General features: G+C 43.5%; 1 protein-coding gene across 1 annotated transcript in view; it reads right to left on the bottom strand.

The window, feature by feature from the left end:
* DYNC2H1 (dynein cytoplasmic 2 heavy chain 1) overlaps positions 1–22733 on the bottom strand; it is a 209157-nt gene that overhangs the window by 34048 nt on the left and 152376 nt on the right. The window contains exons 80-84 of the mRNA XM_066619151.1: positions 21489–21599; positions 18311–18466; positions 14517–14592; positions 13502–13713; positions 12321–12425 (exon numbers count right to left, since the gene is read on the bottom strand). Coding sequence (XP_066475248.1) covers positions 12321–12425; positions 13502–13713; positions 14517–14592; positions 18311–18466; positions 21489–21599 — 660 coding nt within the window. The remainder of the gene's footprint in view (positions 1–12320; positions 12426–13501; positions 13714–14516; positions 14593–18310; positions 18467–21488; positions 21600–22733) is intronic.

The following is a 22733-nucleotide window of genomic DNA, read 5'->3' as shown; positions in this document are numbered from 1 at the left end:
AAAGCCTTAGTCATTTGTTTCAGAGCCTAGAAATCTGCTGCCTCTCCACTATTTAGTGTTGGATGCATTCTCTGTTTTAGTAAGTGGTCCCTAGGAAGCATCCTTGCAGGTGAGGGTGCTGACCTTTTGGAGAAATTCACATCAATAGTTGATGTCTCAGGGGTTCCATCTCAGTTATCTCTGGCTTGGGGGGGGGGTCAAAGTCGTTGTGTTCTGAAGTCAGGTCCCAAAATCAACATCTCTGCAGTCAGTGCTACTGGCCTATCCCACCTGGCTGCCCCCTTCTGATCACAGTAGTATAATGGTGAATAGGGCCACAGGCAGAAAGCACAGCAAAGGAACAATGAACTTGTATTAGTTTATATTCAAATCATAGCATAGCATTTTCTGTATATACTTTTTACCTAATTTTCTCAGTAACTATTACAAATAGTGTCAACTGGTAGGTAACATACTTCAACCCAAAAAGTGAAAACCAAATCTTCTGGGCATCTGTACTCTAGTACAGACCCCCCCCCCCCCCATGGAAAAAACTACTTGGTTTTGTATAAAGTGGTTTTGTGTAAAATGAACAATGTCTTCTACACTGATAACCCGTGATACAGTTGCTATTTATATTGCGGCTGCACAAACATATGCAATTATTGAAAGGGACTCCAAAAAATCTGCTATTATGATATGCCAAAGGCATTGCTTGGAATCTTGCGAAATCTTTCTTGAACAGAGGGAATGGCAGTCCTTGAACATAACTTTGTTGAACATGATTCACTTTAAACAGATGGTGCCATTTAGACAAACAAGCAATCTGAACGGTTCTCAGATCTAAATAGGAGTCTTTACCACAGATTCTATCTTTAATTACTCACTTGCATGGCCAACAGTTGTCAAGTTCTTAGCAGACAGACTATACTCCAACATTAGTACTTAGGAATTGTTTATACCAATTAATAGCAAACATTACTCTGCCTTTTTTTAGTAGTGGTTTTCTAATAACCTCTGTCATTTCAGTCAAACAGAGGAATGCTGCCCTATGTATTCTGACCTCCATAAATGGATGGCCTACTTCTGCTCTCAGTGTAATGCTTGGATTTCTGCAGGGTAAACATAAGATAGTTTTAAGAAAGTTAATCTGAATGGTTTCTTGTGGTGCAGGGGTTTTGCTCATACATCCCAACTATCTGGGTACCTGGCCAAGCAGGGAAGGGTCTCTTTTAACAGAAGGACAAAATGTGAGACTTTCTGCCTTGAAAATGGTCCCTGGAGAGGTTTCTCCCTCTCTTACCTTAGATTCCCCAAGACGGAAGGAGTTTGAATCATGCTTGTGCTCAGCTTAATGGAGTTTCCATTTCTTGGAGCACAATGGGGCTCTCAGTTAGTCTACCCTTCCTTTCTCCTCAATGGCATATTAAGGACTTGTCTTTTATGTCTCCCACTCCCAATTGTGCCCTGTTCCCCACCATTCCAATCTTGATGATTCTCCTTCCTGCTTCCCAATGTTGCCTGGCATGTTTTGTTTGCACATGTACACAGTGCTGGGTATATGCCAGGCAAGTGTGACCAGACCAGTCTTGGGCAATTTGCTAGGGCTGATGACAAGAAAGCATCAGGTCAGGACAAGAAAGCATCAGCTAATATTATAATGCTGTTGTACAAATCTATGGTAAGGCCACACCTGGAGTATTGTGTCCAGTTCTGGTCGCCGCATCTCAAAAAAGACATAGTGGAAATGGAAAAGGTGCAAAAGAGAGTGACTAAGATGATTACGGGGCTGGGGCACCTTCCTTACGAGTAAAGGCTATGGCGTTTGGGCCTCTTCAGTCTAGAAAAGAGACGCCTGAGGGGGGACATGATTGAGACATACAAAATTATGCAGGGGATGGACAGAGTGGATAGGGGGATGCTCTTTACACTCTCACATAACACCAGAACCAGGGGACATCCACTCAAATTGAGTGTTGGGAGAGTTAGAACAGACAAGAGAAAATATTTCTTTACTCAGCATGTGGTTGGTCTGTGGAACTCCTTGCCACAGGATGTGGTGACGGCATCTGGCTTGGGCGCCTTTAAAAGGGGATTGGAAAGTTTCTGGAGGAAAAATCCATTACAGGGTACAAGCCATGATGTGTATGCGCAACCTCCTGATTTTAGAAATGGGCTATGTCAGAAGGCCAGATGCAAGGGAGGGCACCAGGATGAGGTCTCTTGTTATCTGGTGTGCTCCCTGGGGCATTTGGTGGGCCACTGTGAGATACAGGAAGCTGGACTAGATGGGCCTATAGCCTGATCCAGTGGGGCTGTTCTTATGTCCTTATGTCCCACAGGCCTTGAGAGAAAAGGTCCAGCTTTGGTTCATCAGAGTAACCTACCCACCCCTCTTGCTGACTGACTTAGGAGAAGCTTTGCCTTTTGGAAAATTCCATGACCAGCTGCACCAAGCTTGGTCAGCAAATTCAAACCTATAAACAGGCCATATCCTTGTAACCTCTTGACTTCAGGATAAAAAAAGGAATTTCTTACCTGTGAATATTCTGTTCTGGGAAGAGGGAAGGGGGGCATTCAGCCCACCTATCGTCAGCCTGTCACAGCACTATCAACACATGCGGGGTGGTAGACCAGACGGCCAATAATTGGGTAGGCAGCCAGGCCTTTCCCCTGCTATCCGTCATTGTTGATTGCCTGCCTTCTCTAAACAATTTTCTCTTTGAGCATTTGACGGCAGGTTTACTGCAGTACTATAGGAAACAAAGGAGGATTCCTGGTTTTCCGGCTCGGCTACACAGACTGGGGACTGGGAAGCCCTCCCCCTGGGAGGAGACCAAATCCATTTTGGCCCTGCTTCTTGCAGTGGGAGGGACTACCACTGTGATGAATGCCCCCCTTCCCTCTTACAGAGAAATATTAGTGCTCACAAAATAAGTGTCTTCAACCATGTTTTCCCTCACCAACTTCTTTACAAACTCAGTCACCCTCCTGGGGGGGGGGGGAGAACCCTCTTGAACAGGGTATGAACCATTAAGACACAAAGAACGGTCCTTGATGAGTTCACTCAAGAAGAGCTTCTATGTTGTCTTATTGGGATTTTGTTTATAAAAAAGCTTGGTCACACATCCCTCCTGTTCTTGTCCACCCTTGTGCTATAGTATTACTGTCACTACCCTTGCTGCTGTTTGAGGATTGCTGAAATACCTGCTGGTGCACTTTATTCAAATACTGCTGTGCCAGCAAACACCCAGGATAGGTATCAGACTGGAAGAAGAGAGTGAACTTTCTCCCTTCTCCCCTGCATCCTTCCTCTGAGCACTGCCACAAACCACAGCTCAAAAGTCTGTTGAGCCATCCTCCAAGAAACCTTCCCTTGGGAAAGCAATTTCAGTTCCCTTGCTTCCTTCCCTGAAAGCAGCTTAGGCTACTGCCTAGCCCTTCTAGGTCTTCCTACCAAACCCTTTTCTGCTTCCTCCCCTCCCTTCTGGAGCTCCTTGGCAAAATAGCCCCTTGATCCCCACAACACAAGCCTCAACACAAGCAGATTGCACCCCTGATCACTGACCCCTAAAGTCCCATATCTTCTGTGTCTCCTGTGCAGTCACATTGTTTACATGCTTAGAGTTCCTATTCCATTCTTCTCTTGGTTTGGTGAGAGTGCTGGGAGAGTATGTTGGGAGTCGAGGACTACTTGATCTATCTTTGATGCTTAGGACCTAGTTATGTGAGCCAATGTGAATACTTAATTGCATTATCACTTTCCTTCACTTTCCTGACCACTGTATTATTATCCCCACAACACATACAATGGTCCACCTCCATCCTTCCCTCTTCATTTCATGTCAGCCTTAGTGGCTGAGACAGCATATAAATGCCACAAAATAAATAAAATTAGTAAATTAAAGAAGGAAGACTGAGGCCAGAGGATTTCCACATGAAATCATACTGAACGCCTGATACCACAAGCAGTCAAGTCAACATGGAGGATCTTGGTCACCATCACATCACATTTGCACAGGTAAACTAGTAGTCCCCTTTCAAATTTAGCACTGTATTATATGACTATTCTAAATAGAAAAACAAAAGAATGATGTCAATCCCATTTTTAAGTGCAGCTGGATGTAAATCTCTTCACCAAGGCATCTTTGTACACCTACTGGCTTGAATCGCCACAAGCAACATTAAGAGGGCAAGCCAAATATCAGTCAGCACACTACCTTACTAGAAGAGTGGATTTCTTTACAGATTCTTCCACCAGATTTTACCCCCTATTCTCAAACAACTGTATGATAAGAAACACTCTATACACCAGTGGTTCCCAAACTTTTTAGCACTGGGACCCACTTTTTAAAATTACACTCTACTAGGACCCACTTAGCTTATGAGACACAAAAAAAGTTTATTTTACCAGATGCTCATGCTTCCATTTTTATCCTTTTAACTATAGGGAGACTGTCTTCTGGAGCATTTGTTGAGCTCCACATTCATCAGATTAGGATATTTATGGTGGCCTAATGTTCTCCTCTGCCTTGTCTTTGATGAGAGCTGAGGCATGCTCACCTACTCATGAGTAAATGATCATGTGTGCCTCAGTTTCCCTTTCCACAGGGCTCAATGCATTGTCAGTTTCGCAATTCACCAAAAATCTGGTCACAAACCACTGGTGGGTTTCGACCCACAGTTTGGGAACCACTGCTCTCGTAGTACACGATTTCTGCATCCACCACTGAACTGTATTACATGTACTAGAGCAGTGGTTCTCAAACTGTGGGTTGCGAACCAATTTCAGGTTGGTCCCCATTCATTTCAATATTTTATTTTTATTTTATTAGACTGATACTCAAATGATATGTGACTATATTTGGGGAAATGTTACAGATCTGTCCTTTTAACAGGCTACTATGTATACGCTTTAAACAATGACAGTAAATGGGACTTACTGCTGGGAAACTGTGGGTAGGATTGTAGCCTAGGATTGTTAAAAATTTTCCTGCTTGATGATGTCACTTCAGGTCATGACATCATTTCCGGTGGGTCCTGACAGATTCTCATTCTTAAAAGTGCATCCCAGTGCTAGAGAATCACTGTACTAGAGAATAATTATGTAAATATATTGTTCATATTTCTGAAATGAGAATCTTCAGTATTCATTATATACAGTGACAGCAACATGAATATAGCTGCAGAATGTCACTATTTAGGCAGGATATTCTGCAATCCATTCTCTGAAGCTTACTTTTCCTTTCTAGTGACTGTACTGCCCAGCCCATAAATGCATTCATGATGCAATGACGTATCAGAGGGGATACCTTACTCTGCAGTATACTGCATTGTACTGCAGCAAATCTTTGTATTTTGCATCAAAGAAATGTTGCTCCAACAGTGGCTTTCCATGCAGGAAATTTACACAAAAGCTATTCAGAAAAAGCAAGAAATGTAATGTTGAAAGGCATTTTAAAAACCACAGTGTGATTATTTACTGAAGACCAAGAGCTTCAAGGATAATCACTGATACAGTCCTCTCTCTTTCAGCTTTACTTATTTATCAGTTGCCTTATATGAAAAGTTTTCCTGAGATAATAACCTTTTAACTCAGTTCAAGATCTGATTTGATAACAGTTTTAAGTGATTAAACAGAGGCTAAGACAAGAACTGAGTTTCTGATGTAGCTGTTATTAATTGTCCAGATAGCTTGACTGGTATATCTGTCACTTCCTTGTGGTTTTCTTTCACAGCACTCCAATAATATATAAAGTAGCAAAATAATGTAAGGATGACACTTTTGGGATATCACTACACCAAGGTGGTCTGGTTTCCCCAAGGTAATATTCATAACAATTCACTTCTCACATGTATTTCATTGCTTCATTCATTACCAACATAGAATGAACCCAAGTAGAGCAGTAGCTATAAATCAGCCTCAGGCATTCCTGATCATTTTAAAAGCTAAATCTGTAAGGTATGTACTTTTGATTGATTTGTATACCGCCTTTAAGGCGGAAGCTTCCCAGAGCAGTTTACACACACTTAAGAACAACAAAGTAATCAGGTTCTCTCTCTTATTGAGCTAAAGTCCTTCAGCCCCTTGGCTGCCACCTCTTCTTCCTCATAGTAGCTCTAAGCAGCAGCAAAGTCAGGGGAGATGAAATGGCAACTATCTTCAGTCCAGGTGTTGTGGTGGCTGCTGGTTTCTGAGGCAGGCTTGATGTTAATGGCTAAAAGGCTATGTCTATTCATCCGTATGTCCCCCTCCATCCAAAGGCTGTGGATGCCTGATCTATCTGAGATTTGTCAGGCACCCATAAGAAGTTTTCTCAATTGCAGTGCCAGTCCTTGAAAATTCCCTTTCTGAAGAGGCCCAGTAACCCTCCTCATTATATGCTTTCTAATTTGCTGTAAAACTTCTAGTTGTTTGATTTTCTCTTTAAACTGCTTTGTGAACTTTCTGTTGAAAAGCGGTACAATAGGCTTCAAAACAGGTTTTGCTGCTGAGTTCTCTGAAGTTTGTTCTACTAGCTTTTTTGTTTTAGCTGCGGCTTTATTACTGATTGCTGTGATTTATTTTGATGATAGGACAGTAATACCTAAATAAAGTGGGGGATCCATTCCTGGAAGCCAAGCATTATTGCTATAAGAAGACATCATTAACTATGAGACAGAAAACAGGCAGTCACTGGTCAGAATAGATTGTTCTCATTGGTGGTAGTAGTTATCAATTCAATCCATGACAAACAGGACTAAAGGAAGTGTGACAGTAACGATTACTGGAGTTTTATTGGTTTTTTAAATATTTTTTACACACACACACACACACACACACACACACAGAGAGAGAGAGAGAGAGAGAGAGAGAGAGAGAGAGAGTTGCCCTTTGACTTAACACTAGGGTTACGTTCTGAGATTGGCGCATTAAGCCAAAATCTTGTATAATCAAATTACCTTGAAAATCCTTTACATCGGAAAATACTGTCTCTTTGAAAACTATAGGAGGCATGAGACCGACACCCAGGGAGTAAGTGGCACCAGCAGAAAGGCCTTCACTGTCCTGCTAGTGTCACATCTCACCTGATGGCCACCACAGCAGATAAGCGTTGCACTGGAGGAAGGGTGGAGGGAGGGCATTCCAGTGGCGGGGGGGGGGGCGGTTTAGGCCTGGAAGGGGGCAGGGATGGCAGAGCAGGTCTGCACTGCATCCTAACCCCTATCCCAGGCCTAAAAGCCCTACGCAGGGCTACTTGGTTCTGCACAGCTAAATAGGTGGTACAGATTTGACTAGCTTATCGAGGAGGCTAGGGCACTACACAGAGTAAGGGAACAAGTGTTCCCTTACCCCAAGGAGACCTCCCGTCTGCTCAAATCCAACACTATATACAGTATGGGACCAGCAGCCATGCTGTGCTATCATTGGATAGGATTGCTCTGTCTGGCTCACTCTAGGTCATGTACTAAATAAACAGAATGGAGGGCAGAGTTGCGTGCACTATTTAAATTGTTGTTTTTCTGTTTGTAAAGCACACATAAATTAATTCACTCAAGTATAGTGCACCGAAGATGTTAGCAGACTCTCTGTCTCTCTTTGTGCGTGCGCGTTCAAAAAATTAATAAAAACTACCTTGGGTCCTGTGGGGAAAAGTTTTTAAAAACAGAATAATAATTTATAAATAATTTATAGCAACAAATATATTGGTTTAAACAAAACTAGTCTTAGTTTAGAACAGGGGTGTCAGCTTTGAGTTCTGAGGGAAGCAGAACCACAGCTTACAAGTTGGTTCAGGGAGCAGGTGTAGATTGCTGAGTCAGCAGAATCAGCAGGCACCTGGGACTGACACACCCTGGGTGTGACCAAGCCAGCACTGATTGGCTAAGCTAACTACATAAGTTTAGTCTGCTGGAGCTTCCAGTGCAGCAGTAGGGGAGTTGATGGAGATAACTGTGAAACTGCTGCCAGTGACTGAGGAGGCTGGATACTGTATGTATATGTTATTACTGACTTATGGACTGAACCTTTGACTGTGTATTGTTGGAAACTGATTTGGATTTGTTATACTTGGATTGACTGCTCTTCGTGCTGACTCTTGGACTGCTAACTGACTACTCTACTTGTGATATCCCTTGCTCTAATACAGGGGTGCCCAAACCCTGGCCCTGGGGCCACATGTGGCCCTCGAGGCCTCTCAATGCGGCCCTCAAGGAGCCCCCAGTCACCAATGAGCCTCTGGCCCTCCAGAGATTTGTTGTAGCCCACACTGGCCCAACACAACTGCTCTCAGCATAAAGGCAACTGTTTGACCTCTTTGCGTGTGCTGTGGGATGGGGGCTTCCTCTACTGCTTGCTGTTTCATGTCTGTGATGCAGTAGTGGCAGCAAAGGAAAGGCCAGCCTTGCTTTGTGCAAGGCCTGTTATAGGCTTTGAGTTATTGCAAGACCTTCATTCATTCATATAAGTTCATCTTTAATATATTTGTTTACGTAAACTTATGTAAATTTATTCAAATTTTAACACAGCGTCAGAGAGAAGATGTGGCCCTCCTACCAAAAACTTTGGACACCCCTGCTCTAATACATCTGCTGAAAGTACTCTGCTGTATTCGCTGTTTTTCTTGCAACCTGCTCACATTGGGACAAAACAGGGATCCTGCACCTATAATCCCATACAAACATAACCTTAACAAGGGGTGCCCAAACCCCAGCCCTGGGGCCACTTGCGGCCCTCGAGGCCTCCCAATGTGGCCCTCAGGGAGCCCCCAGTCTCCAATGAGCCTCTGGCCCTCTGGAGATTTGTTGGAGCCTGGACTGGCCCGATGAGGGTTCCCTCCACTGCTTGCTGTTTCACATCTATGATGCAGCAGTGGCAGCAAAGGAAAGGCCAGTCTTGCTTTGTGCAAGGCCTTTTATAGACCTTGAGCTATTGCAAGACCTTCATTCTTTCATATAAGTTCATCCTTAATATATTCATTTATGTAAACTTATGTAAATTTATTCAAATTTTAAATGTAAATTAATTTCCCCCCCCCAACACAGTTTCAGAGAGAAGATGTGGCCCTCCTGCCAAAAACTTTGGACACCCCTGGTTTAGAACATCACTGCTTATCTTTGTCCTCTATTTGATTTAGAAACCCTTTAATCTTTCACCTATTTTCCAAGTACAGTTAAAAAAAGAAACCAGTTCACCTCTTCCCCTCCTACTGTTAAGATAGTACTACTAGAAATTTTTTTGTAATCAGTCTGAAACCATCTTAATTTTTCTTTTTTGTGCCATAGGAAACCATGTATTATAAAACGGATTTCTAGAATTCCTACAGCAATGAGGAAAAGGGATTAATGCTTTTGTTTTCTTATCATTTTTACAGCTTGACTGGTGGGATGTTGTCACAAAGGCATTGATCAGAAGCCAGTGGACCCTGGTCTTCCATTTGCCTGGTGGTGAGATGAATGCACACCACTGAATGCAGCATTTTAATTGACTCTTTACTAAAAGAAATACAGTAAATAACTGACTGGAGGATAGCACTGCAGTCTAGTTGCTGCAGCAGAGCATTCTTTGAAGACTCATGCCTGACAAACCATTCAATTCACAATTACTGTGTATTAGTTAATTATCTATCATGAACACAGTTTAAATGACTGCATGGTAGTATTTTGTCTTGGAAGAAATTAACTTGGCACATTTAAAGCCAACATTTGACAATTATGTCTTGGAATTGACTTTTCTAAACACACTCCAAATTTTAGTATCATTGACTGATGAAATTTCTTTTTATACCAACTCTCTAGCCATAGTTCTGCCTCCAAGTCAACTTTAAAAAATATTCTTTGTGAACTTATTAAAAAGCAACTGGTCATTTTGAGATAATTAAACAAAATTCAAATGAGGATTGCCCTGCAGATTTTATGAAAGGGATTTTTTAAATTGACAGTAAGAACAGTTTACTAGAAACTGCCTAATTCCTGATTGCTAATGTTTTTATATGAAATGCTGGATAAGTGTGGCTACCACTTAATTTACGAGCAGTAAAATCCTTCATTTATGTTTAGAAAGGGGACTCAATTCTTCTAGTCACTTTGGCACAGAAGCAAATTTATTCATGTCTACATCAGGATTAGAATCCATGACCTTACTGTCAAAGAAATGTTCCTCCTCCATGAGCACAGAAATATTGTCTATCTATGGAACCCTTGCTAAGACAAAAAAATCACTCTCATACCTATGGAAATAACAGTCACTAGACTACATACGCTCAACACAACCACTTCTCCTTTATCTCAGTGTCACTTCATGTCACTTGTTATCACTCCTAATTAATTTTTGCCCATACCTCTACTTGAAGATCTCACTTTTATAATCAATTCTTGAAGACTTAAAAAAATATACCATGAATGTTATGAAACAATTTCAAGTTGCAAACCAATAAAATTAAAAAAAAATATTTTGAGTACCATAAGATATGGCACAAGTTATACATTGATGGAACTTGACAGAACCAGCTGTCTGCTGGTGTTGTTTTGCACCTTTTTAGATTGTGAGTCTTTTCGGGACAGGAAGCCATTAGTTGTTTCTTTGATTTTCTCTGTAAACCACTTTGTGAACTTTTGAAAAGTGGTATATAAATACTATTAATAACTTCACTATGCTAGCCACTGACTACATTCTGATGCTGATGCAATTGCAAGGATGTGCAGTGTTGTGGTCACAGGTGAGGCAGAACTATCCAGTCATTTTCTATGGAAAACCAACAGCAGCTTCCCTGCCTGCTTATACCCAAGGAGGCTCTTCTTACACCTGAGGAAGCTCTCCTTACACCTGCTTCCTTGGGTATCAGGAGGGTCTCCTCAGGTGTAACCAGACCGGGCAGCTGCAGTGCTTTTCCATGGAGTATGATGGGGTGGTTCTGCCTCACCTCCCTCTTCTTGTTCTTGTGCTACTATGTTTCAATGTTGATGCAACTCTACACCAACATCATCACCGGCACAGCTTCAGCTGGCACAAGCCCTCAAATGGGACAGAGACAGAGGATGGTCAATGAGGAGCTGACATGCCATATACCCCCTCCAGATGACAGATATGTCCTCAATGCTAGCATAACATTGTGTTGAGACTACAGTTTGAGACTAGAGTCTAAACACATCCACAGAAAAAAAATACCTACTGAAATTCCCAACCTCTGCCATAACAGAGCATAGGATACAGACTAAACTCCACAGCCAAGAATAGCACTCCTCCACCAGTACTTAGAGCCCTGCCACCGAGACGATAATGCAGATGATGGGGCATGTGGCATCAAATTCACTAGTCCCATGTCATGCATATTGAGAGCACAAGACAGTGAAGATACTAGACTTTGTAGATGGAAACTGTGAAGATAAGGGGGAAGGAGGGTAAAAAGGGTACAGGGCTTTGTAGTTAGTGGTGGCACTTTCTCCCTTCCTCTCTGTTTTGTTCTTCTTGGTCAGATTTGAATTTACTGGGAAATTGGTAGCTGTTCTACTGCCACCACCTAAGACCAGACAGAAAAAGGCTATCTTGTGAAAGTCCCTCTTTCCAGGTTAACAGAGAACCTTAAACTCACCGTGTCAGGTGCCCATCCCTCTCACTCTCAGAGCCTGTCTGGGAGCAAAACCTATGCGGAGGAGATGCCTTCACATTACTTTCATTCCTCGGAATGACCCCAAGAGCGAGGGGGAGGGGCAGCTTACACGGCAAATTTAGGAGCAATGCAGGACTTACAGCTCCACTACTGGGCATCTCTGTGTTAGGTGGGTTGAAGGTGCAGTGTGCTGATGTTATGGGGATTTCTCTCTATTGCTGTGCACTGATGGCTCCTTCCATGCCCTGCAAATGTGGGGTATTCATCATTGGTACGTGCTGAAGATGTTGCCACAGAGCCTTTTTTTCAATTAAAAAAAAACCTCTTTAAAAACCTGGGGGTTTTAAAATCTCTTTGGACCTCCTTTAAATCTCTAGCACAGAGATTTTCAACCTTTTTCATCTCATGGCACACTGACAAAGGTAGTAATATTGTCAAGGCACGCCACCAGTTTTTTGACCACTGACAAGGCACACCATGCTGCTGGTAGGGGGAACAAGTCCTCCAAATGCCCTACTAATAAATGACTCCCCAAATCCCACGGCACACCTGCAAACCATCCATGGCACACCAGAGTGCCACAGCACAGTGGTTGAAAATAACTGTCTAGCACCTCCTTTGTACTAGACTAGTTTAAAGTCAGAGTACAATTAAACTGGTGTAACTAGGCAAGCAAGTTTGTCCTACCCATCTCTTTAGCAAATGACATTTTGGATTATAATAACAATCTAAAGAAATGTAACGTAAGCTTACCAGGGAACTGATCATTCTTTGAGATGAACGTGCAATGTTTGCCGGAAGGCCAAAGAAATCAGGTTTATCATCTTCAGGAAGACTTTCAACAACATGTCGGTAATCCTATGCAGAAAAGAAGACTAATATTTGATATACTGCAAAAATCTCTGAGCACCCACAGTTTGTGAAAGGAGAACAAAAACGTTAATATACTGTACTTCAGAAGTTCAATCTACATCTTTTATTTAAGGCCTTTGCAAATTGAGTGCATAACACACTAACAAAGAACTGAAAAACATGCTTTCAGAACTGGTTACAATCTAATGTCTGCCCCCGCCCCCCAACGCCTACTTCTTCAAGTTGAAAAATAAATTGAAACTTTAAAATAAATAATAAAATAATTACAATTACAACCCTATGTGTAGGTATTTTGAAGGAAAGGCACTGCACTCAGTGAGACTTACTTCTGAGTAGACATTCTTCAGATTGTGCTGTACAGTTGGTTAAACAAAATCACAGGAAAGTACTTAAATATAAAATAGCCACTCTTGTGTTAAAAAAGGAAAAGTAAAAAATATTGCTCTTGTGGTTTAAAAAAGGTAAGAAATATTGTTTAGATGTTGAATGTAGCTGTAAAATTCTTGAGACCCCATAGCTTGGTCTGAGATACCATGATGTAGCCACTTTGTTGAAGCTAAGAGGTCTAGATCTCATCAGTGCTTGCAGAAGAAACTGCCTTGGAACCCATGTACTCTACACCCTGAATTTCATGATGGAATTAAGTAGTACAGAAATGAAATTAAATAAATTATCTCAATCCAAAAATAAGATACTATCAATGAAAGTTAGACACGATTAATTGAAGTCCCACTAATTTTCAGTGGTATCTAATAATAACTAATGTCTTTGGTTGTAACCTCATAAACCCAGCAGAAGGCTGCATCTCCACCATTGTGCTTGCAGTTCTGACAGAGCTATCAGTACAATAAGTTACAAGACTGGTTCATGAGCCTCTCTCTGACTCAAATCAATTTTCAGGAGGCCAACATTCAACAAGCTAGCAGCCATAATAAAACATGCCTTCAACAGCACCAAAGGTGTTCAGCAATTAGGTAACAAGAAGTATGATCATCTGCCAATTTAATAAAGCCACAGAAAATTAATTTCAGTGTGAACATCTGATAAGAAAACATACTCACCAATATATTGCAGGAGTTGGGCAAAGAGATGGAATATGGAAATCTGCTCATCTTCTTGCCCCGGAAATTTGAGTCAGCAATGACTCTGGAATTAAAAAACTGTTCCAGGTAGGATCGAAGGACTCTCATATCAAAGTAATTATCTATTCGACCTCCATAAATAGAGTTTTCCAATAAACCATGCACAAATTCCCACTGAAAATCTTTGGGGCCTGTAAATCATTAAATATGAAACATGCTAAAATACAAAACAATGACTTGTTGCAGATTATTTCATTTCATAATTAAAACTATCTTTAATGCACTGTGGAAAAATATCCTGTCATGTAAAGACTTAAAGTCTGTGCATAGTGACCTAATGTTTTCATTTAACTGTGACCTTGCCTCCATTATAGTCCTAATAGTTTTGGCCAGTTAATGAATTCCTAACAGCTTTGGTCAAAGGGACACAAGATAGTATCAACAATAATCATACCAACAGAATGCAAAGAAAGAGGTCCAACAAACAAACTGGTGCCCTACTCCAACAGTTCTTTATACATACAGGGGCTTCTAATTGAACACATTAGAACTAGGACAGCTCTGTGCATACGTTCTCATTATGCATATATATGTCTCCAACACTAAAGAAAATGAGGAGACCTTCTTCATTCTGTATGAGTGTATCACAGCTCCTGGGAAGACTTGCACTGAAGTCAGTGTTTGCACATAAGCATTACCTTCTAATGGGCAGGAACAGATATGGGAACATTTTAGTTGTATGTCCTTCTCCTTGCATACATATATTTGTATACTTTTAAACACGTGCAATTATAATTATTTCTCCTACAAAAGTCTTATTTTGAATTTGGAAATAAAGATCAGTATCTTAGATCAATGGTTTTGGGCTTCACTACAATTCTTACTGCCACTGTTACCTTCCTTGCTAAATTCACATATGCCAAACTCACATGATTTATGGTTTCAAAAAAGCAGTCAGACAATGAAATGAAGGTTCCTCAAGGACATGACTTACCATCAAAAAGTCTGTCGATAATGTCATATCCTGCACGAAGATCTGATAAGGAAAATTCATAAAATTTGGTCCAGCCCTATAAAAGAAAAAGCAACTGATATTACACATTACTCAACACATTATATATACATATATATAGGGCCAAATGAATATCAGAATAATTTTAGAACCATGAAAATTTTCAAAAAAGCATCTGGAATAGTACACAACAAAAAGACAAATCTCAGAGCACATTCTAAACTGACCTTGTGTCAGCACAGGCCCACTGTGCCAAATCCGGAGTGTAGCAAATATGCCATAAAGCACGCCTGTGGCAACTCAGAAGCAGGCTGTACTGGCACAAGGACGTACGCTGGCTTGCTCCCACAGGATCCCTTCCCTGCACCGGCCTGAAGGGGTATGTTTGCACTGACCCAGATAGGCTGGCACAGGGATGGGAGAAGGTGGTGAGACAGTGAAATGGGAGTGGGGAGGGGGTGTTTTTGGGCAGATTGAGGGAGGTCTAGGAGGGGGGTGAAACTGGCCACAGCAGCCCACACGGAATCATAACCCCCATCCCTGGCCCAAGTAGCCTTACACAGGCTGCTTGGATTTGCACCAGTGATTTAAGAACTTCACTGGCAACAATCTCAGTAGCCTGTAGAGGTGGCTGGGGCTCGACATGGGGTAAGGATTAAAATATCCTCTTACCCCAAGATGCCTTCCAGCCACCTCCTAACCTGCACTGGATACCCTGCAGGCCAGTAGGCCTGCCTGTTTCGGCGCAAGTTAGGATTGAGCTGCCTGTGACTTACATCTGACTGGTAAAATAAAACGCAACAGCAACAGTCCTAATCACTCACTAACTTGCACGGTAATCAACAACTGAGATCTCCAGAGCCACTCACTCTTCAGAAGACACACAAAAGGTGCTCAACTCCTACCAGTACTGTCAAGGCTGACATGCAAGTACAGGTCCAGCCTATTTATACACAGATTTTTTATACACGGATTTGACTCAACATGAATGGCCCCTGCAAATGAGAAACAATGTGCTGATCCCTGGAGAAGGGGAAAAATGCATCCCTTTAAAATCAGTTTTAAAAACTGAACAGTCCTTTAACAACAGCCTCCTTAATGAGAGAGAGAGACAGAGAGGGCAGCAGGCTAACAATCCATCAGTCCTTCTCTCTCCTGCAGACCCCTCATTGGTGAAAGAAAGGTGATCATTTTGCATTGGTGAAGGGAGGGGCTGAGTGAAGTGCTGATGGACTGTCTTCTTAATGACTCTTATCTTAGAGTCAAAAGGTCAGCAAGGCTGTTTTTCAATCACTAGAGCAAAGAAACTTTGTTTTTTAAATTGATTTGCTATAGCGTGGGTTTTTTTAAATCCACTTTTTATTTTATAGTGCGTTTTTTTAATGAGTGCTTGGAACAGAACCCACGCAAATAATTAGTCTCAACCTGTATCATTTTCTGAGTTGTTCAAAACTTTGAAATGATTTTATTATTATTGCAGCAGGAGTTGGAAGAAAAACACTCTAAAGTTGATGATAAATGTTATTTTAATTTTTTTTTTTTAATTTAAAGATAACCCACAAGTATGTAGATTGTAAGCAGCCACAGAAGCACCATACAGGCCAAATCTGCTTTTGAGATGAGGGAAAAAGTCATTTAAAGTCAACATGACCTCCAAAAGTTAAGAAAACAACAAGTATCAATTTGGTGAAAATAATAACACCCACTGGGCAGCTTCCTTAAGCCAGAGATCCAAATCAAACAAACTGAGAGCATTTAAGACAGCTGCATGCTTGTGGGCATTTCAGTCATCTTCCTTCAACCAAGAATCCAGTTTGGAAAAACAAACACCCATTATTACAAATAACAGTTCTTTTTAACAGATGTAAACAGTTCAAAGCAGTGGAGTCACTATGCTTTTTTACACAGCATGCAGCACAATCCTATCCTGTGTTGGAACAGGCAGGCCAGGAGGACTGCGCTGTATCCACTGCAAGACTGGGGCCAGAATTGGCTCAGCCAGGTAAGCCACCACAGCCCTGATGGGTCCACTACGAACCTGTGCCACCGACCTGCACTGCACAAATCTGAGGAGAACGGAGTGGCTTCGAGCTGCTCTGCGCTGCTTGAGGAACGGGGTTGGGATCCGGCATAACTGCCAGGTCCCAGTGCCTCCTCCTGCTCCCCCCCACCGCTCCCCCCACCCGTGCCCTTAAACGCCCTCCACTCGCCCTCCCCTGCCTCCCTCCTGCCTGCCCTCTCTAAACCCCTTCATTGGCCAAACTCGGCCGATGCGACATTCCCTCCCCGCATCAGCGCAGAGGCCCAGCTGACTCACAAGGAGGCGCAATTGTGCTTTACAGCACATTTGCAAGCCTCCTGGGTCAGCACAAGAGACTAATAGCTAGGATTGTGCCCATAGTCTGATTAGTTTTCTCAGAAGATTTTACTGTATTCAGTTGGGCTAATTCCTATTAAGTGTGAATAGAAGTGAAGACTTACAACACAAATTTAAGAATATATGCAGAAGGAAACCTGAATGAGTTCAACTGGACTTGCTTTCAAGTTAAGATAAATATACAGCCTGAGACTCTTGGTACTAGTGTTTATGGGTAAGGCTTTGCAATCTGGAACCAGGATGTACACAATTTATTTTAAGTAGCAAATGTAAGTAAATATAAAATTAAGAGCCCAATCTTAACAGACAGCTGTGCTGTGGAACTTATGTTGTGGTGGTGCAGTGGCCTTTCCTGCATCGCAAAACATGACACACTATTAAGCACAACCAGGCTGCTGCTGGAAATACTGAGTGGTGCAGGCCTGTAAAGATGCCCTGGCACCAATCAGTTGGCATGGGAGGTTGGCAGGAATGGGCTGGGGACCAGGGTGGGGAGGGGAGTGTTGAGGGCAAGAAGAGGATGGTTATGGGCTGCAGCTGCTCCACCGATATCCTATCCCCTCATTCCCATCCTCAATCCACCTTCCTGGGTTCACTAAAGAGCTGGCACATGTCTGAGTAGACCTATCAGGGAAGGAGAGTCTTGAACTGAGAGGTAAGGGAATGAATACACTCTCACCTCAAGCCCCCCCAGGACTGCCTCCCCCGCAAATACAGTGTGTGCTCCATTGGCATGGCTGCATTAAGGAGGGGATTTACAGCCCAATCCTGAGCTACCCTGTGCGTGGGGCTACTGCAGCGCCAAAATGGCGACAACAGTATCCAACATGCAACCAAGCAGCCCATGGCAGCTCCTCTGGAGAAGGAGACTTTCGTCCCCTTCCCCTGGGTAAGGGAAGTAGACCCACAATGGGCATACTCAATTCTATGGCAGCTCTGGGGCTGCCCCAGAATTGGAGAGTCCCAGGTCAGGCGGTGCCACCTGAAACAGGGTTCCGATCAGTGAAGCAGAGCTCCACTGGTCCCAACCCCTCCCGCAACACTTCCTTCCCACCCTCCCCCACCTCCCCCCACCCTGGAACACCTCCTCCCCGCCTTCCCCCACACCCCCACTCACCTCTCTGCTGCCAGGCGGTCCCAGTGACTGCCAGGTGGCGGAACACGGGCCCAGGGTCAGAGCTGGCCCAGCATGGGCTCGTGCTGGGCTAGCTCCAGTGCTGGGTCTGTGCTAAGGACTCACAAACACAAGCCTTTACAACTTTTTGCGACAGTGCATGCTGGTGGTAAGCTGACATGCATAGGTCTGGATTGGGTCAACAGTTGGGATTGTGCTGTCAGGAAAATAATTACTGCATAAAATATTAGGAGAATTATACTGGCAAGGAATAAGACTCTTTACCTGAGGAATATAATTTCGTCTTTCTTGACATGCAGCATGAAACCAAGCCAGGCTAAACAGAGCTAGGGCTCGAGAAATATTGCCCTTTTTGCTTATTTGTTCAGGAGTCCAAGATTCGTATGTTCGCATTAAGTTCTTTTTCAGGCCTGGCGGTGCCTGTGGAAAAAGGCAAAGTCTTATTTATTTACTTATTATTAATAATTTAATACGTTTATATACTTATCTTGTATTGGCAACCTTCAGTCTCGAAAGACTATGGTATCGCGCTCTGAAAGGTGGTTCTGGCACAGCGTCTAGTGTGGCTGAAAAGGCCAATCCAGGAGTGACAATCCCTTCCACACTGGGAGCAAGTGCAGTCTGTCCCTGGTCTGTCTCCCTGGCTATGGGCCTTCCTTCTTTGCCTCTTAGCCTCAGACTGTTGGCAAAGTGTCTCTTCAAACTGGGAAAGGCCATGCTGCACAGCCTGCCTCCAAGCGGGCCGCTCAGAGGCCAGGGTTTCCCACTTGTTGAGGTCCATCCCTAAGGCCTTCAGATCCCTCTTGCAGATGTCCTTGTATCGCAGCTGTGGTCTACCTGTAGGGCGCTTTCCTTGCACGAGTTCTCCATAGAGGAGATCCTTTGGGATCCGGCCATCATCCATTCTCACGACATGACCAAGCCAACGCAGGCGTCTCTGTCTCAGCAGTGAATACATGCTAGGGATTCCAGCATGTTCCAGGACTGTGTTGTTTGGAACTTTGTCCTGCCAGGTGATGCCGAGGATGCGTCGGAGGCAGCGCATGTGGAAAGCGCTCAGTTTCCTCTCCTGTTGTGAGCGAAGAGTCCATGACTCGCTGCAGTACAGAAGTGTACTCAGGACGCAAGCTCTGTAGACCTGGATCTTGGTATGTTCCGTCAGCTTCTTGTTGGACCAGACTCTCTTTGTGAGTCTGGAAAATGTGGTAGCTGCTTTACCGATGCGCTTGTTTAGCTCGGTATCGAGAGAATGAGTGTCGGAGATCGTTGAGCCAAGGTACACAAAGTCATGGACAACCTCCAGTTCATGCTCAGAGATTGTAATGCAGGGAGGTGAGTCCACATCCTGAACCATGACCTGTGTTTTCTTCAGGCTGATTGTCAGTCCAAAATCTTGGCAGGCCTTGCTAAAACGATCCATGAGCTGCTGGAGATCTTTGGCAGAGTGGGTAGTGACAGCTGCATCGTCGGCAAAGAGGAAGTCACGCAGACATTTCAGCTGGACTTTGGATTTTGCTCTCAGTCTGGAGAGGTTGAAGAGCTTTCCGTCTGATCTGGTCCGGAGATAGATGCCTTCTGTTGCAGTTCCAAAGGCCTGCTTCAGCAGGACAGCGAAGAAAATCCCAAACAAGGTTGGTGCAAGAACACAGCCCTGCTTCACTCCGCTTCGGATGTCAAAAGGGTCTGATGTGGAGCCATCGAAGACAACAGTGCCCTTCATGTCCTTGTGGAAAGATCTGATGATGCTGAGGAGCCTGGGTGGACATCCAATCTTGGGGAGAATCTTGAAGAGGCTGTCTCTGCTGACCAGGTCGAAAGCCTTTGTGAGATCTATGAAGGCTATAAAGAGTGGCTGTCGTTGTTCCCTGCATTTCTCCTGCAGTTGTCTAAGGGAGAATACCATATCAGTGGTGGACCTGTTGGCTCGGAATCCACACTGCGATTCTGGATAGATGCTCTCTGCAAGTACCTGGAGCCTCTTTAGTACAACTCGGGCAAACAGCTTTCCTACAACGCTAAGGAGAGAGATGCCGCGGTAGTTGTTGCAGTCACCCCTGTCACCTTTGTTCTTGTACAGCGTGATGATGTTTGCATCCCTCATGTCTTGAGGTACTCCACCTTCTCTCCAGCAGAGACAGAGGATTTCATGCAGCTCAGTGACGATGATCTCTTTGCAGCATTTTAGGACTTCAGCAGGGATGCTGTCTTTTCCAGGTGCCTTGCCAAAGGCAAGGGAGTCCAGGGCCACGTGAAGTTCTTCTAGGGTTGGTTCACTGTCAAGCTCTTCCAGCACAGGCAGGCACTCAATGTTGTTCAGTGCTTCTTCGGTGACTACATTTTCTCTGGAATATAGCTCAGAGTAGTGCTGCACCCAGCGTTCCATCTGCTGCGCCCGATCCTGGATGACCTCGCCTGTGGCAGACTTCAGAGGGGCAATTTTCTTCTGTGTTGGACCTAGGGCCTGCTTGATACCATCATACATCCCCTTGATGTTGCCCGTGTCAGCTGCTATCTGTATCTCGGAACAGAGCTGGAGCCAGTAGTCGTTAGCACATCTCCTGGCAGTCTGTTGGACTTTGCTGCGAGCAGTTCGGAGGACCTGCAGGTTGCGCTCACTGGGACAGGCCTTGTATGCTGCTTGAGCTCTCCTCTTTTCCTCAATGACTGGTGTCAACTCCTCAGAGTGGGCTTCAAACCAGTCTGCTGCCTTGTTGGTCTTTTTGCCGAATATGGACAAGGCGGTGTTGTAAACGGTATTCTTGAAATGTTCCCATCTGTTGGATGCGTTTGCGTCGGCCGGGCCTGGAAGAGATTCCTCAAGCGCTTGTGCAAATTCCTCCACTTTTCTCTGATCCCGGGTCTTGCTGGTATCAATGCGAGGTCTTCCTTCCTTTTTCGTGTGATACAGTCGCTTTGTTTGCAGTTTCACTCTGCTGCACACCAGGGAGTGGTCAGTGTCGCAGGCAGCACCATGATAACTGCGTGGTCAGTGTCAGTGTCACAGGCAGCACCATGATAAACTGCGTTTATATACTACTTTTCCAAATAAATATCTGCACAAAGCAGTTCACAATAAAACAGTGCAAAATCAACTCCCCCCAAATATATGGAAACCCAGCAGTATAAAACCATCATTTACAAAACCATCATGACAGTTAAAAAATTAGGAGAGAAAGTCTTTCTCAAACAACATCCTCTCTGCCTGATTTCCCTAGATTGGAATGATGGCAGCAGATACCTACCAGTCCCTCCCCTGCCCCATTTGGCCATTGGTTCAGTAAAGTAGTGAAGTGGAGAGCAGGAAGAGGAGCTGCCATGCCTGAATCACAAGATGTTACTCCCCATGGTCAGCCTGCAGCTTCTCTAACAGGGTTATTTTAAAATAACACTTTAACTGACAACAGCAACACTTTGTTACGCTTTACCAGGAATATAATCTCACCTCATATGTTATCTTCAGACTTGATTGGAGCAAAATGGGAGAAAATTTGGAATGGACTTCTGCAGTCAGCCAAAGACGAAAACCAGGCTGGGGTTGAAGATTATTCAGTTCCTGATGTAAAAAGGTGAATTTATATTTTAGATAATATTTTAAAACATTTGGCTTGGCATAAAAATAAAAATGAAAGGAAACGCTATCATTTTAAAGCCATATCCATCTGAAAATTTTGGTCAATATTTAAAGATACTGAAAGGTTAGCAGAAACAAACATTATTCTTTCGTATCAATGTCAGAGCAATTTTGCTGGTTACCCTTGATTGTTAAGAAAACAGATCATGAAAAAGATGGGGGGGGGAATCACTAAAAATATTATCTATGTGCATGTTTAGTGCAGCATGTAGTTCATACTCCTACAGGAGGATATCATGCACAAAAACATTACTTTCTTTAACTGGATATCTGACTGCTATCTCAGGACTGAGGGCCCAATCCCATCCAATTTTCCAGTGCCAGTGTTGCTGTGCCCACGGGGTATGCACTGCTTCCTGTGTTCCCTTACCTTGGAGCCGCATTGCGCTTGTACATTGCTGGAAAGTTGGATAAGACTGGGCCCTAAGATATTAATTCTGAAGTATGTACTGCTAAGAAGTTAGGGCCTTGTGCACACCAGGGTGTTTTTCATTCTTTTCTATGACAATGAAAGCCTTGACGTGTTCAGTGGCAAATGCTCCTTGGATTGTGGCTATTGTACTTGCAATGAAACAAGAGGAGGATATCTATTATAAAGTCACAGAAACTGGGTTAAGAGGAGTGGGAACTTAGCACACATACTCAACAGGAAGTCTTGCTCTAATGAAGAGAATAAAAAGGAACATAAACAGTAGCAAAAGAAATGTAATAAGGTGATACAGGAGGCCATGAGGAACACATGGCCAGCAACATTAAGGCAAATAATAAAAGCTTCTTCAAATATGTTAGAAACATGAAACCCGCAAGAGAAGCAGTTGCCCCTCTCCATGGTGAGGGAGGGAAAGGGGAGATAAAAGGAGACTTAGAGATGGCAGTGAAATTAAATGAGTTCTTTGCAGCTGTCTTCACGGCAAAAGACCTGGGGCAGATACCGCTGCCTGAACAGCCTCTCCTGACCAAGGAATTAAGTCGAATAGAGGTTAAAAGAGAAGATGTTTCAGACCTAATTGACAAATTAAAGATCAATAAGTCACTAGGCCCTGATGGCATCCAGCC

The sequence above is a fragment of the Tiliqua scincoides genome, chromosome 3, assembly GCF_035046505.1.
Source record: "Tiliqua scincoides isolate rTilSci1 chromosome 3, rTilSci1.hap2, whole genome shotgun sequence".
Taxonomy (NCBI): Eukaryota; Metazoa; Chordata; class Lepidosauria; order Squamata; family Scincidae; genus Tiliqua; species Tiliqua scincoides.
The sequence above is the reverse complement of the archived record's forward strand: the minus strand, read 5'-3'. Positions and strand labels throughout refer to the sequence as shown.